Consider the following 16903-nt stretch of genomic DNA (forward strand, 5'->3'; position numbering starts at 1 on the left):
TCCTGATACATCAAAAACAATAACTTTGCTATATGATGGAGGATGTGTGTGTGAGTGTGTGTGTGTGAGGGTCAAGGTGGGCTGGACAGGAAATGGCAGACAAGAACAGAACTTCCTGTGTGAGAGAGTGAAGCATCTTCCCTGCATTCGGCATGTGTGTGCGTGTTTGTGCGTGTCTATATATGTTTGAGAGGTCTGTGAGTCTGAGGGGATGCTTTGACTTCCTGCAACACACACTCACACACACAGTCCCTAGATAATACAATGTCTAGGATGCCAAGCTAATATTTCATCCTGTTTCCTGTCATTTTTAGCTCATGTCATGTTATGGTTCATGTCAGTGATTCTTTATAATAATGTGGAAATCTGCCCTTCATATATATACACAACAGAGCATTTTAAAGGACCACTGCATAAACACATTCAAGCTGTAGTTAAAGCATAAATTATTCTCACTGACTTCTGTAACATGGATGGAAAACTTCCCTGAACTCAACCCAAGATGAAACCCTTGAGGTTTAACATGAAGAAATTCATTTCTTTTCCCCTTTAACATACAACAGCTAGCTGTTAGCTGCAGCTATACACAACATATTTTTGATTTTCATTTAGTCTTTTGAGGGAAACTCATTAATACACCCCTGAAAATAAGAAATTAATGTGATTTCCTGTCCGTGCTGTTGTTTTTAGTTTTTTATTTAGGAACACAGAGGGTTGTGCTCCTTTCTCAGCATGAAGACAGTTTATAAGTGGCATCAAACTGATCATCTGTGTCTTTTAATAAAGACATGACCAAATGCTTTACTGAAAATAAAATCCACTCTCTCTACATTACTGATACCACTATAGTTATCCAATATGAGTCTCATGATTTGCACATTAGAGAAATGACTGTTCAGGCTCCAATGTGAGTTTATTCTAATTTCACTGAAATCATTTATAATCAAATGTTCTAATATTTCCCTCATTATTGAGTTTGAGGCAGTTTTCATCATATTAAGAGTGAAAAACTCTCAAAATAAGCTTAACTGTTTGCAGGAAGATTCTTATTCTCACAGCAGAATCAAGGAAAATCTACTTTATCCAGAGCATATGTATCATATACATCACAGCTGGCCAGGATAATGTCAGCTTTATGTATATACAAATGCATGTTTGTCTTTCATCTGAAAAACAGCCACGAACCAAACAAAACAGGGCAACAAAAAAAAGGTTGAGTAAATGAATTTTTATTACACATTTGGACTGTTTATGTTGACAGAAAAGCAGTGGAATACAGATTTCGCAATGCATCTTAAAACAGCAAACAACCATAACGCCAGTGTTTCCACTCTCCCAGTACACAGGACTCCATGTTGAAATCTGTCAGGAAAGCAGCTTGTGGATCTGAATCACATTCGACAAGCATCCTTTATACGTTCGTCCTGTTGGCTCGCCTATATGTGAAATATGAGCTCGTGACGCATGAAGCACCCAAGATGGAGGTGGATGATTTCCCAATCTGTGTTCATGGAATGCGATCAGTCTTATTATGTACAGTAGATTCACAGTAACAGCACAGAGACACACGGAGGAGGAGGAGCACAAAAGGGCCGTAAACTGGGAATATTTCTGTCAATTCTGTGGCTCAAACTGGTTTAATACCATCCCGCTCATAAGACAAGGAAGCCCAAATCTAGTTATAGTAGTGTTTCATCTTACAAGCAGCAACTCTCACTGTTAAACCACAAGCACGATCCTGACGTGAAGTATTTATACACATGCATGCTGGCGTATAGCAAATCAGAAACACTGCAAAGAAGGATTACATTTATTACATGTTTACAATTTAACGTGAAATGGAAACAGAGACGTGTGAAAAATGTGTTGATTAGTGTTTCATTACCTTGACAGAATAAGCAGCTGACAGGTTAGATTAACTCTCAGAAGGTGAACAATAACCAATTAATCACTTTTCAATCAATAACCCACTCAGCAGCCTGTGTGATGCTCGAGACTTAACACGTATATGTTACAAATGATAACACCGATACTTGTGTGCACAACAGTCAGGATGTGCCCACACAGGTGCGCGAACACCTGCACATTCAACAAGTCCACACAATACATTTAGACTGAGAACGTCGGCACACCTGTGTGTCCGATCAATACCCATCCTGTAGTTTCATATTAGAGTCACAGTACTTCCAAAAAGGTTAATAATGATTAGAATTATGAAAAAAGCCTTAGTTTCTCCTCTGCTTGTTTACCTGCTTCGCTGCAGTAGGTCAATCCAGGTGCTACGTAAACGATGATGTCATAAACTCCACCCGACACACACACACACACACACACACACACACACACACACACACCCAAACATCAACACCTGCATATCACATTTAAAATTTTAAAAAGCTGATGTGGGCCATTTTCTTTTTATGGTAATTAAGCTGCTCCTCTGATTACATGTAACCAGAACTGTGCTCACTTTCTGTGTGTGTGTGCGTGTGTGTGTGTGTGTGCGTGTGTGTGTGTGTGTGTGTGTGTGTGTGTGCTCACGCCACTTGCCAGGAAGTCTTTGTAGCTGTTTATAATGTCGCCATGAAAAACGAATGCCAGAATACTCTGCTGTGCCAGGAGACGTGTTCTGGCGGTCGTGAGGATTACTGCCGTCAGTACAATAATAATAGCTCTTATTACAGGTAAAGTCTTAATGGGAATAAGCTGTTTATTTGCATTTTTAAATCCCAGGCATCCTTCTCCCCAAAATCTCTTTTTTCTTTTCACACGGTTGCTTCTCCCACATTTTCTTCCAGTAGTTCGGATCAGCTCACATTTTTGCTGTATTCCAGTGTTTCTTGTTCAGCTGTGCTAACATCTGCCCTAACTAACAATCCCAGTATCTCACCCTTGAATAGAAAAGAGGACACTGGGCTAAAGAGTTGACTTCAGTCGGAGAACACTCGTCAGGATCCAGTTTTTCTGCCCTGGTGAAAGCCTTTGAATCAGACGCTCAGCATTCATTAGCTTGATTTGAATGTAACTGAATATTTTGCTCTAATATTTGCCTCTTAAAGGAAGGAAAATCTGTAAAGGGGGAGGGACAGAAACAGAATGGGATTGGGAGTAGGACAGGAGGTCTACCTTTGCTCATATATTTTTCATTTGTATTTTTTGTGCTATAATGCTACAGGAATATTCCTATTTTAATTAGGATATTATCTCTGGGTGGGGGAGGAGGGTCTACTTACAGGTTTATGGGGGCAGGGGATGGTGTAACCTCATATTTACTCTGGTATTTTCCTCTTGGAAGGAGGCACCAGGTGTGCAGGAAGGTCTGATGGCAGTTCATGTCCCTCCAGCTTCACTTTTATCAGGTGATTGGCCAACGCAAACTCCTCATCATCAAGCATCCCATCCTTATCGATATCTGCCAGCTTCCAGATCTTCCCCAGCACTGTATTGGGCAGTTTTGACTTCACCATCTCCTTCTTGGCGTTGGCCCCCGTCACCTTCCCGTTGACCGGAGATAACGTGTAGAAAATCTCGTCGTAAGCAGGTTTGTCGCGGGCAACCACCCACTCGGCTTCGTCGATGCCTTCGCCGGCCCCTTCGCCGTACCCGTGGCCAAACGGGCCGTCCAAAGTGCCGTCAAACGCGCCGCCCTTCACAACTGGGTTTGGACGCTGGGTTTCTTCTTGGCGCACCAGGACCATTAAGCCAGCAATGTCATTGGCCAGCATGTCATCCACTGCCTCCAGGAGTTTGGGTTTCAGAGGCTGGAATTTGTTGAGATCCTGAGCTTGGAGTTGGTCCTGGAAGAGAAAACCCAGAGAGCAAAAACAAGCACAAGTTTAGGTCTTATCTATCTAAACCTCTATCTATAAATCCACATTCCTTTGCTCTTTCCAGTTTACCTGCATCTTCTTCAGATTGGGAAAATCTCCAGGTGATATCTGATGCTCCCTCTCTATGCGTTTGTAAATATCTCCCAGACTGCTGATCAGTTCTTTCTTCTTGTTCTCCTTCCCAAACACAGAAGGCATCTCTTTCTTCAGTGAGCTGATGATGTAGGCATGGACCTGCACAGTGAGAGGAAGAGATGCTCATTTACAGCTACAGCAAGCCTGCCTCTTAAAAGTGCCAGTGTCAGTTCTGGTTGATTTGGCCACACCTGTGGTTAGTTGTAGCACTGCTATGAAAGTCTTGATACTAAAAGTCCCAAAGTTACTTCTCAAGTGGCATGTGTATTGATCACTGGAGGCAGGAAAGAGACTGAGATGCTATAGCAGAAGACCATCATCACATGTTTCTGTTTACATGTCTGTATACCGATGTAGCTTTACTTGCTCCCCTGCAAACATGTTTCCTCTTCAAAATGCCTCTTGACCAGCTGTTCCAGTCATTACATGTCTTCTGAATCTCGTCCAATAAATGCATGCAGCATTTCCTGTGAGCCCCTTGTGCGTGAGCATGCCTTTTAAATGCAGCACGGGAATGGCGGACCCCACCACTGAATGCAAACTATTATACAGAGAAGTCACTATATACAAGGGGAACAAATGCCTTAAGAAGTGTCAAACTGGGCTTGATATGATAAAATTCTTAAAACTCGTTCAGGTTTATAACTTTAAACAATGAGCTGAAGTGATTAAGTCACCATGAAGGATTAATCAATCTACTATTACCACTTACAGGTTTGTTGGGTTTTATCATTGTCCAGCTCTTCATGTTCGGCCTCTCACATCATTTTATTTTGGAGCTTAACACAATAAGCCACAGACTGCTGAAACTCTGGGGTCTGGAGACATCAAACACTCCTTCTCATGTCCCCCTTGTTGACATTTGTTTTTAATATTCAACACAAACTAAATATGGCACAAGTAATGGGAAAACCCTTATTTGTTTTGTTGCTGTGGTGAAATGTGAGTGAGTGTGTTTCCCTGTGTCCACCTTGTGTCCTTGATGCTCATAACACACACACACACACACACACACACACACACACACACACCCTTTCAGCTGTTAAACAGGAAAACTTCGCTCAGTGTGAGTGTGTGCATGGGTACATCCTCTGCCTTTCCTCGAGCTACAACACCAGACGGTCGCTTCTCATACCTGACTTCCCGTCCAGAGAGGAAGCAGGAAACAATTCACTCAAAGAGGAATAGCCTGGAGAATTGGTCAGGTTTTATTGGTTCTGTGAAAGCGACAAGCTTTTTCTGTCAAGGTTAACAGCTGGACGGGGAGGGCAGAGCCATCGAGTGATGGGAAGCATAGATGGGAAACACACACACATATCCCCCCTGGAAAATAACTGTAAATCAGATGATGTTTGGGCGAATGGGTTTAATTTGGAATAGGTTAATTAATAACAACCCCAGGCAAAGAACCACCTCTTTCTACTGTGAGCTGCCCCATCAGCACGTCTTCCACTTGTACCTTACCTTGGCGAGTCTTGCCCTCTTGATCAGATCGTTGAGTTTTCTAAGTGCTGCGTTTCTCGGTAAAGACTGGATGTCCTTGAATAAGTCCTGCTCCTCTGCCTCAAACAGCTTCCTGTTGTCTGGAATCAGCAGAGGGTGGGACCAGAATGAGCCGATGTAGACCCGGATCACCTGTCAGGGGGAGGCAGATGAGCAGAAAGTCAACAGTGACCAAAACAAGGTAAGAGAAGACACTCACACATTTCTGACAATGTAAGGCAACGAGCGAGCGTTAGACAATACACGAGTGTAGTGTACATCAGCATGTAATGGGCCTTTAGATGACAACTCGACACCAACTCCAACAAAGCTCAGTTTGTACTGAAGGGAAAGACACAAGTTAGACAAGTCAGTTTTCCCACAATGTCAGTAGCCAATTCAATAATAATTAAAATGGTGGTGTTGAAACTAACACCACACCAAACAAGCCTGAGCGAGCTGCGGTTCCAGTGCTTTAAACTGCATTTTCATTGATTATTCAGCTTCAAATGCACCGAGGATTTGTGGGTGTGCACAAAACTGCACTTGTCAATGGCCACATGCTCATCTCACTTTTACCCAGACAAGACGGTGGAAAGGGTCCTTTGTTTTTCACATTTCCTGTTTACTGTACCTCAGGGGTGTTGACTATTTTCCCCAGTGACCACATCAGGGCACCATACACTCTCATCAGCTGCTGCGTCTCTATCTGGTCAGCCTTGTTCAGCACCACCCTGGAAAAAAATACATAAATCAACACGAGAGAACAGTGAAAGCGAAGAGCTGCCGACAGTGACGTTGCACAAACATGCTATAATGCTGAGATTCATGTACAAAGGGAACAACTATTCATGCCTCCACTGTCTGGAATCAGTTATGTCTGTAGGTCTACAGTACCTGATCTTGTCCTCGTGGTTCTTCAGGGCCTTTATCACCTCTGAGAACTCATCAGAGATGTCCAGTTTGTGGGCGTCAAACAGCAAAATGATCCTGTCCACTCGCTCGGCAAACCACTCCAAGACAGCCGCAAAGTCATAGCCTGAGAGGAGGAGGAAATTAAGATTTAAGATGAGAGAGGGGACAGTTTAGATAAAAAGAGAATGTAAGAAGAGAGATCTGTATCTTCTTCACTTCCTGGTTCTTTGCTCCATCCCATTCTGCACTAAGGAGGGGCATTTTGCTGATGACTGGTGACTGAAGCATGCACCTCATAAGCAGCATGAAATAAGTTTTTCTGATGGCTATCTTTAATCCATGATTTGAGTCATGAACCTCAGCTGTGATGTTGCAAAATTCCCAAGAGGAAACCATTACAATGGCTTCGGGTCATGGAGAAGGCAATAAGAAGGACGCCCATATTACAACACGCTGAGAGAAAAGAATGTCTGTTTACAGATGGAGGCAGTACTGCCAGGGCTGAACGAAGCGCCTTTTAAAAACTAAATAATGAGGGGGGGAAACCAAAAATAATGAGATTTCACTGTCTGATTTGGCTCTGAATTGTTCAACAACTTAGCATCATAAACGAACTGTTTTCTAACCTTTTATGCCATCATAGCCTCTGAACGAATGAGTTAATGCCTCCATTATGCATGAATAAATGAATCGCTGATTAAGTCTGTCAGCAGGAGTACATCACTGCCTCCTTTGACTTTTGTTTTATACTCAAGGACAAAACTTACCTGGAGAAATTCCACAGAGGAGGACGAAGGACAAAACGAAGGATTAGTGAGCTTAGATTTCAACCCAAAGCTGAAGAGCCGCGGTGTTAATGGTGGACGTGTTACAGCTGAGATCATGTGAGGGCAAACCAGCCCATTTGGTAGTAAGGAGCAGTTCAATGTTAATGCGGTGAATGTCAGAGCTATGGTTTGAAAACTTTTGTCTAAAGTAAATCTTTGCATATGTTATCACTGAATATATCAAATCTGACTCACACGGGTCCACCTCCTGTGCTTACAGACAGGCAGCCTGACTGTACAGACACAGCTGAAGTAGAAATCCCCCTTTTTACATACTCGCTGCTATTGCTACCACGGCTGCACTGCTGCTCCTCTCAGTAGAGGAGTAGTTCAGACTGGAGGTGAATGATTTGTAGATTGACGCCTCAAGGACTCCTTTACCGATACAATGTTGTTGAGTTTTCAGTCATTCCTCACTGGGACGTGAGCAAAAGTTCAGCGTTTGTAGCAATAAGTATGTAAAACATGGAAACTGGTTTTGTCTGCGTCTCTCTGTCCACAGCTGAGAGGAGACACAGGGCACACTGCTGCTTGGCCAAAGCTTTGACGGGTTAAGAGACGGACAGATACCTTGATTTTTTTTGAATTTCAGTGGATTATTCTTCATATAACACACTCTTCACATGGTGTGGGGAGAAACTGAATGCTTTTATGGTAAGCGTGCTTACTGTACGACACCTGGTCACTGCGTTTCTACAGAGCCCCGCCTTCACATCCTGCGTGCTGTCATTGGCTGGGAGCTACACACCCCCTGCCCAAAGGCTGATGCCCTAAATTGTCCTGAACACAGCAAAAAAACAAAATGGAGGTTTTTTTTTCTTGGAAAATCCAACTGATCCCCATAATATGAGTCATCTCCATTTTTGATAATCCAGAGCTTCCCTGGCTTCTCTGACATGAGACTTCCTCTGGAGAGCTCCAAACAGTCACTAACACACATAGATCAGTTCTTAAAACATGTCATGGACACAAATGTTGGTCAAGGAAGAATTCATCAGATGGTTGAACGATCACCAATAAAAACTAAGTAACTATGATTTGTCTTCTGGGGATCATGAATATAAACCTCTCAGTATCTGACTAATCTGACTGAAATATCCAGCTGGCTGGCTATCGAATATGATTTTTTTCTCCCAAACCATGTGACAATAGTCTAATGAAGAACATGTAACAGTCCATAAATTCTTCAAAGTATCGCCTCAATTAGCCTTTTTGCAGCTATTTGATACCCAGGATTATTATCTACAATACCTCCATAAGGACATCTATGTAGGGAGCTATAGCCTGACAACTCCTCATCTGCACACACACACACACACACACACACACACACACACACACACACAAATGCAGACATTGATAAAACAATTAAACAGGGTAAAAGAAATGTAATAACAGCAAAGAATGAGGCACAGAACACACAGATAACATGTGCAAATGAAACATTAAAACACTAAACAAATGAAGAGACACAAACAAAAGCTTCACCACTCACACACACACTCTGTCCCTGGAGCAAACACAGCTGTGCTGACTCAGCAGAGGTTAATGTCAGCCTGTATTTTTTTTTTTTTTTTTCATATCCAACAGACAATAGCAGGGTCACACCTCACTGTGCTGTTTATTTGGTTTGACATGTTCAGAGGACACTCTGACCAAACAAATAGGAGGCAGAACAGAGCTGGTGCGGGTCTGTTTCAATCAAATTACATCCAGTTTGAAACAGAATCTGAAGTTCAGCTGATGCTTTGCTCTGTTTTTTCTCAGGACATCGTTCTCATGACAAGCATTAATCCAAACCCAACCCTGCTATGAAGCAATGTGCTGAACTCAATGACCACAATGCGCTCCTTGTTCTTATTCAGCCTTTAAGAACTTCTTAAATATGTTTATGTGATCATGCCAACTCTGAATTCCATCATATAGTCCTTGTGCAACTTTCTGGAGATGCAGAGGAAATACTGCCTGCAGCAGGGAGGGGGATGCAAAGAAATATCTGGGAAAATAACACGATCACATCATCATGAGATCATGACATTATCATGAAAAATGTGGCTTAAAATTCCAATAATCACTTTTTAACGTAGCGTGTATAAATCAATAACTGAGCTGGATGTTTTTCAAGCTCATCACCAAACCCAAAGTCTTTTTTTGTCATAGTGAGGCGCAATGCTAAATGTTTTGGTAACACGGAAACAATTCATGTGGGTCTTACTTGGCATGAGAAAACAGTTAAGGGGGCAAATTTAGCACTGCAGGCTGTTTCAACTGAGAACAAACACAAGCAGAGAATGAAGAGAAAGAGAGAGCTGGAGTGAGTGAATGTGGGCCAGACTAAATTATAGGTGTCTTTAACCATCCCAGCTCTTTGTAGATGTTAGCCGTTGGTATGGCAATGCCAGCGTCCAGCTGCCGGAATGCCGGACACATATCAAAGGATAAGGAAGCTGGGAAGGAGCCTTTCACACCTAAACTGATTCAGCTCCACGGCTGGGATCTGTCCACCGCTCTTCAGTGTCAGCGCCTGTTTGTCTCCCCAGTATGACCACAATATAATTATGTCTTGTTTATATTTTTTTTCCACAAATACAGGCGTTAGTTAACCTGATTAATGCATCACATGTCTCAACTGATGCTGGGGGTGCGTGCGTGTGTCTTGTTTTTAATCAACTGAACCACTATGGCTACGAGAGTATGGAGAATTATGTGCGACCAAAGTAGAATTGAGTCCCCAGAATGGTCACACCTAACCTTTGGTTTGGTTTGGTTAAAATGGTGTTTTCGCCTGGTTTGTTCAGTTTGTCTCAGTCAAATCTAAGTAGGTGGGTCTTGGTCTGCTTCCAAGCAGACTCTGGCACGGTGAAGAACATCTGATAGCAGATGATGTGATTGTAGAATGATCACAATCGTTTATCTCCTAATAAATCCATCAGATAATCATCATCGTCGCCTCCTTTACGTCCTGTTTCTGCCTGTTAGTTCTTAGTCATAACATGCAGTTGATTTGCAGTCTAATAATACTAACAATGCTTAAAATCAATTATTTCTTCGTCAGTCACCAGGATCTGAATTTGCCATGCCAGTCCTGATGATGCAGGATGCAAAAACTGTCCAATCAGAGAGTTAGTCTGTGTAACTTCATGTTTAAAACCAGACCTAAAACACAACAACATATCATCTTTTTTCCTTTGGTCCAGACCAAATGAAGCGGACTGCAGGCGTGAAAGCACCCTTGACTGCGACTCCTCTTAAATGTGCAGCTCTGCTTCTTCACCATAAAAGTTTAATGACCAAGCAAATGCACGCTGGTTTTCAACTTTTACAATCAGTACCAAACTGTTTAGTGCTGCGAAATCTGAACCGTGTGCATGCGTGTGTGTGTGTATGTGTGTGAGAGAGCACATTCAAAGCTCATCTTTTTTGTCGCTGCTTCCTGTTCTTTGAAATGAATGAAGCATAATCCTCCTGATAGCTAAAAGCTAAAATAAACACACACACACACACACACACACACACGCACACACATCCAAAGGAAATGCTGACATGGTAGTACAGAGTTCAGTGGGATGAAGGGGGCTGCAGCTGAATGGGTCCAGTGAACGAGCACACACACACACACACACACACACACACACACACACACACACACACACGCTCATTAACATAAACAGAGGAGGATAAAAGCATGAGCATCTTACCTCGACTGATTCTCTGCTTCTCTCCTGACAGAATCCCTGGTGTGTCAATCACACTGATGCTTTCTAGCACTGGGTTAGGCAGCTGAGCACACACAAACCTAGAACGAACACACACACGCGCACACACACACACACACACACACACACACACACACACACACACACACACACACACACAGAGCAGAGCAGAGGAGAGTTAAAAGAAACTGGACAGAAGTGTAAAACGTTCTAACAACAAACATCATCCCACTCCAGACTCCAGCCCGCTCCCCCCTCTCTCCTCCATCTCTGTCTCCAGCTGCATAAACACCAACAGGTTAGCAGTCGTCCTCACTGTGAACCCCCCTAATCCCCTCTGACAGTCTGCGTCTCCTCTGTCTCCTTTCAGCAGTGGTGGGCCCTCACAGCCAGGACACTACCACAAGAGTAAAGACTTTTTGGCACTGTTTCCCTTTCCAGAAGGATGACTCTGCAAAGATGACTGACTGTCTCTCTCTCTCTCCCTCACACACACACACACACAGACACACACACACGGCCAAATGTCCATTAGCAGAGGAAAGCCTGACCAGTGAGCAGAGGGAAATTCAATCACACAGGAATGTAGAGCTGTGGTGTGGATTCTCACTTGTACTCTCACCCCGTCTTTCTTCTCCACTCTTTCCCCTCTACGTTGGCATGCTTCACCTTCAAACACCACTTTGTGTTTTCAGTACACATCGAGGAGTTAACTAACACCAAAACACCGTTTTTAAAGAACAAAAAACTAAACTGAAATGAGTAAACCCAGTCTGGAAACTAACTGAAATGTAACAAAATTTAAAAGCGAAATAAAAATAATGAAACATACATACATACTGACAGCATCTGCCATCGGTGTGAGTGTGTGTGTGTGTGTGTGTGTGTGTGTGTGTTTACCTGTTGAGGAATGCGTTTCCAAATGCGTTCAGCTTCCTGAAGGGCTTCTTGGGGTCAACCACCAAAGCATTGCCGGGGACGATTCCCTCTGTGTCGCCGTGCATCACCGCGATGAAGGAATCTGTGGTGGGTTCAGGGCCGATCCTCATTCCAGGAAAATCCTGCTCCAACAGGTAGCTGCAGGGGAGATAGTGAGATGTGGCGTGAAACTAAACAAGGCAGGAGATGAGATGTTTTTGATGGACGGTTCGCCGTGCAAGAATAAATCAAGTGTACATAAAAGGCCCTTATGACTGGACTAATCCTTCCAGAAGACGCTTCCTGAGACAATGAACAATAGAGTCGAGGGCAGTGTGTAACTAGCATACTGTAAGGCGACATTACTAAAAATCAATATGAATGTGTATGTTTTCTAAAAGGCCTTACATCACTTATATCCCTCCTGATGGTCAGCTGTAGGCAGCAGGACAGATGTGCTCTACCTGCAGCCTTTAATTAGAAAAGAGTGCTGCAAGGCCCTTTCAAAGCGATTATGCTGAAAGGAAATTGGTCTGGATGGTAAGAAGCAGTAAAAAAAAAAAATTTAAAAAAAACACCAGAAAACAGGTCTGCCTTGAATTAGAAGCTGCTGGAAAACAGATTAGGGGAATCTGACATCATCAAGGGCTGGACGGCTGCTGAGCACGAAAGAAGTCACTGCTCCAAACTCAGCAGCATAATGTCTGATTTCAGTTTGTTTGTTTAAGGGAGAGCAGAGATGGAGGCGTTGAAGTGGACTTGAATGACGAGCAATCTGTTTGCAAGGGAGATGCTGAAGTAGTAGTAGTGATGGCAGCGTCACACTCTGAGACGAGGAAGCGGCAAACTGATGAAAGTGAACATAATAATGCAGAAGTTAAATCAGTGTTCTTCACTATCACCATCAGCTGTGAATCTTCTGACTGCGTACAGACTAGTCAAACTGGACTCAGAGGACAAATCAGAGCAAGAATTTGGTCAGCTTGTTCTGCTTACTGACAATGAAAAACAGCTGACTGAGGTCAAAGGTTAAGGGAGAGACGACCAAACATCAGATTTATGCAGGTAGGATCTTGACTGGGCACATTTTTCAGGACACCCGCATTAAAACTCCCGAAGAATTCAGATTCCTGAATGTTTTTCCTTCAAATCTGCATCATGTTCAGCTTCCAGCTGATCCAAACGTTTGAGCTCATCTGTAACAGTTGCCACGGCAACACAGCTGACTGTTTGAGGTGTGAAAGGACGAATCCTCATCTGCTAATTCAGTGACATCACACGTGTGACAAACAAAGATTGGTGTGTCTCTGGTGAGTTTCACAACACCAACAACGTGAAGGCAGACCAGAGGCTCAGGCTAAAGGTTTACAGCTAAAAAGGATCATAAATTTCAATGTCAGTGTGGGATGTGTATACGTTTTAACTGCTACCAGATGTAAGGATGGCTCCCTTATACATCTTCTCCACAAACACACACACACACACACCTTGTCAGAGGAGCTAGCAGTGCCTGGTAGAGCCATCTCTCTGTGCACGTGTCTGTGTAGTGTGAGTCCTCCCGTCTGTCTGTGGTAAGTTGTGCAATGCATATGCACAAACATGTGCATCTAGCAGACTGGATGTTCATATCATGCATATACTGCGTGTGTATGCGTGTGCAATACACATACACACATCAGTTCACATCATACACCAGTCCAGTCACCTTGAAGGAAAAACTCGTGCTGAGGAGATGATTTGGCTCTTTGAAAGACTCTGAGGGTAAAAATTTGGGACAAAAGTGGAAAATCAATAAATTGCAGGCCTAAACTGAAGACAGGGTCACATGACAGACCTCTGAATGACCGCCACAGAAGAGAGACTGTATTACCCTCCACCAGCATTTCTTGCCTCTCCATCAATTCTCTCTTTCTTTTGGCTGCCAGACAGATATTCATTTACGCTTTGTGACTTTTGTAATTCACAGAAAGCAAAAGATCCATCCATTATCTATAACCAGCTATCCTTTGCAAGGTCACCGGAAGCTGGGGCCAATCAGTGGAAGGTTGTTTGGTTGAATCTCCTGTGTAGCTGTAGCCTTTCTCTCTGCAGGTTAGTTATTATCATTATTTTATCTCCTCCTTGTAGTGTTTCGAACCTGCACGGCGGCCGCGTCCAGAGTCAGAGATGCTGACCGAGGGGTTACTCAGCAGCTTGTACATTCTGCATCTTCCTGTTACAATGTCCGTGGTGTGGGGTCAGGCTGCTAAGAGTAAAGACAAGACAGCTAGATAGAGCGTCAGAGGAAGAAGAGGAGCGAGCAGGGACGTCTGTGCTGTCCCGTCTTATAGCAGGAAGTCACTAACAGCATCCTCTCCCTGGCTTTCAAAGGCTTGCCCCACTAATTACCGACTATGTTTGGCAAATGTGTGCGTTTGTGTGACTGTGTGAGTGTGTTAGAGGTGCAACTCGTTAGCAGTCGCCCTGCAGTTCAAGGAGGCCCAACACCCAGCTGCTAATACCTCCCGCTGTCACACATACATCAAAACCAGAGATACTCCAGGTCATGAGCGCTCACACAAGCTTCTTCCTGTAAAATAATGCTTAATTCTTCACTGAACCAACAACTGTCTTACACTTACAGGGCTAAGTCTAATCCCTGGCTGATGAACAAACCCTGATGTGAAAGGTCTCCACATACATACACCACACACACCTCGTCACCTGCAGTGCCAGGCACAGTGCTGCCTCCTCCATATGATTTAAGCTTGCATGTGTGTGTGCGTTATGTTGGCTGTCATATAAACTTTTTATGGGTTCAATAAAGCTCGCAGAGGTGTGGCTCCTTGCAGCTAAGCCCTTAGTGTTTATGTGTGTGTGATGGATGATCTTTTTTGTTGCTCTTTTCATATTGATCTTCAGGTATTTTGGATTGTTTTCTAACCCGTTGCACTGTATTTTATGCAAGCTGTGTTTATTGCATGACCATGAAAAGCTGCTTCAGTGGTGAAGCTGAGAGAGGGTGAAGTCAGTTTGGGTGTGTCAGCCTCTCCCCCTCTATCTGCTTCATTCCCCCTTCCACAGCAAGCTCTTCGTGTGTGTGTGTGTGTGTGTGCTGTTTTTCTCACCGTATGAAGCTCGTCTTGCCAGTGGAGTACTGTCCCACCAGTAAGACCATGGGCTTGTTGTCAAAGTCTGCATCCTCCAGGGCCGGAGAGTGGAACTCGTGGAACTTGTAGCTCTCCTCCAGAGGCAGGAGTTTGGTCTTGTAGAGCTTCTTAAGTCCGTCGCTGACGGTCTGAAAGACTTCTGGCTCCTTCTTCCTCCTGTCGTCGGTTCCAAGCCAGCTGAACATCGTTGCTGGTTGTTTATTGTTAGATTAGTAAAGCCTCCAATGGGTGTAACTGGTCAAAGATTCTGTTGTTGACTGGCAGGTTACTGGTCAAGATTTCCTCGCATTAAAAGACAAGAGCTCTAAATTAAGACTCTGTTTTAAAAAGTCAGGTGAAGATCGCTCCTAATTTAAAAAAAAAAAAAAAAAAAACAACTTAAAGTCCACCTTAAACCCAAACAAAAATACTGACTGACATATACACACTAAAAATAATAATCTATATTGTTGATATACTTTACTGGAAATGCTCTAAAAAAAAGTCTGTTTTGGGGGAAAAATATGCAAAAAATATCTTGAAAATCTGAGATATTTTCTCTCACATCAGTCTCAGGGGGGGAAAAAATAAAAGAAATAGCAGATAAAGTCTCTCTGTGCTGCTTCACTGACTGGGTGGTGACTGAAGTGTTATTGACGATAATACTGACGTTTGGCCTGATGTTATATTCAGCCCAGTGGAAAGCTATTTTAAAATTACCTCTCTGGTAATGTTTACAACTAAAACAAGATCAAATTGGGTGTATTTTGATTTTGATTTTTTTTAACCTGAATTTAAATCTGACCCTTCCAATATACTCTCATCATCGAGTCCATCGATCCTCCCAAATCCAGGCCACTTACGCTCCTGGGCCAAAAAACACTGCATTCATTGACTTTGCTTTTGTTTACCAATCTGTTTTTGTAAACAAACAGTGCCCAGAGAGAAACCTAAATCATGCTGCTCATGCACAACATCACGTTACCGCTATTTGATTTCGTCCTAGCAGAGGAATCCCAAAAATGATGCACCGAGCTGCTGTCAGAGCGCAGCCGCCGTTATTGTTCCGCTGCTCCCGCTGATCAGCCCGCAAAACAGCCCAGACCTCTCCGGGATTATTATTTCTGTCCAAAACACGACGAGCCCGCTCGGCTGGTGCTGCGAGTTATTTTCTGTCACGGAGCAGCGCTGAATGTAGCACCAGCTGATGTCTAGCAGCTCGGTTTAAATGCCGAGTCGAAGGAAACCTGAGCCCGGCGGAAGTGCCCAACGACTGGCAGGCCGAGCCGCCGCGGTCCCGCCCAGTGATGCGGGAGCTGAAGCCGGGCAGGGCGACGCCATGATGGATGAGGCGCGATGGAGGAGCCGCCGTGAGACAGCGCGCCACCTAAAGGTTTGTATAGTTAAACATTCATCTCTGTGCAGCAGGTTTTCATATATTTTTCTTTTAGATTAGAAGATTATGAAGTGATTATACTTTCCTCTTCTGTTGACCAATTTCGGAAAATTAGTATTCATCAGTTAGTTCAATATGTCCGTTTTGACCCACTTTTTACTAATTTACTAATTCACTAAAAATTAATAAAGAAGCAACGCATACTCGACTGAATTTGAAATTTAAAGCTGCTAGTTTCTTTTAAAATTGAGATTTTACATACAAAACATGATTTACAAATATTATAGATATGGATTAACCACACAATAGTATATAAAGCTTCACCTCACCTTCACCTGATGCAACAGTAAAATGCCAGCTGCTTAAGCATTAATACTTTATTATTAACAATCTATTAATGTGTCTTATAATCACACGAGGGCCATTTTCTGAAGTACATTTCCTTTTTTTACTATTTTGAGTACTTACTCTTTCCACCACTGGTACATTTGATAATCCAACATGAAAATACTGGCGGCCATACATAACTGTCTACGCTGTATTTAGGTCAGGTTGG

The 16903-nt window shown here is 43.2% G+C and overlaps 1 protein-coding gene across 1 annotated transcript; it reads right to left on the reverse strand.

Annotated features, from left to right (window-relative positions):
• Nucleotides 1–1213: 1213 nt before the first annotated feature.
• On the reverse strand, nucleotides 1214–16226 carry ehd3 (EH-domain containing 3). Its single transcript, XM_076756135.1, has 8 exons — nucleotides 14931–16226; nucleotides 11806–11982; nucleotides 10888–10985; nucleotides 6345–6486; nucleotides 6082–6181; nucleotides 5430–5600; nucleotides 3900–4064; nucleotides 1214–3797 (listed from the first exon to the last, which is right to left on the reverse strand). The coding sequence occupies exons 1-8, from the start codon at nucleotides 15155–15157 to the stop codon at nucleotides 3270–3272; spliced, it is 1608 nt and encodes a 535-aa protein (XP_076612250.1). The 5' UTR covers nucleotides 15158–16226; the 3' UTR covers nucleotides 1214–3269.
• Between the last annotated feature and the right edge of the window lie 677 nt (nucleotides 16227–16903).

This window comes from Chaetodon auriga, chromosome 18 (assembly GCF_051107435.1).
Source record: "Chaetodon auriga isolate fChaAug3 chromosome 18, fChaAug3.hap1, whole genome shotgun sequence".
In the NCBI taxonomy this organism is placed as follows: domain Eukaryota; kingdom Metazoa; phylum Chordata; class Actinopteri; order Chaetodontiformes; family Chaetodontidae; genus Chaetodon; species Chaetodon auriga.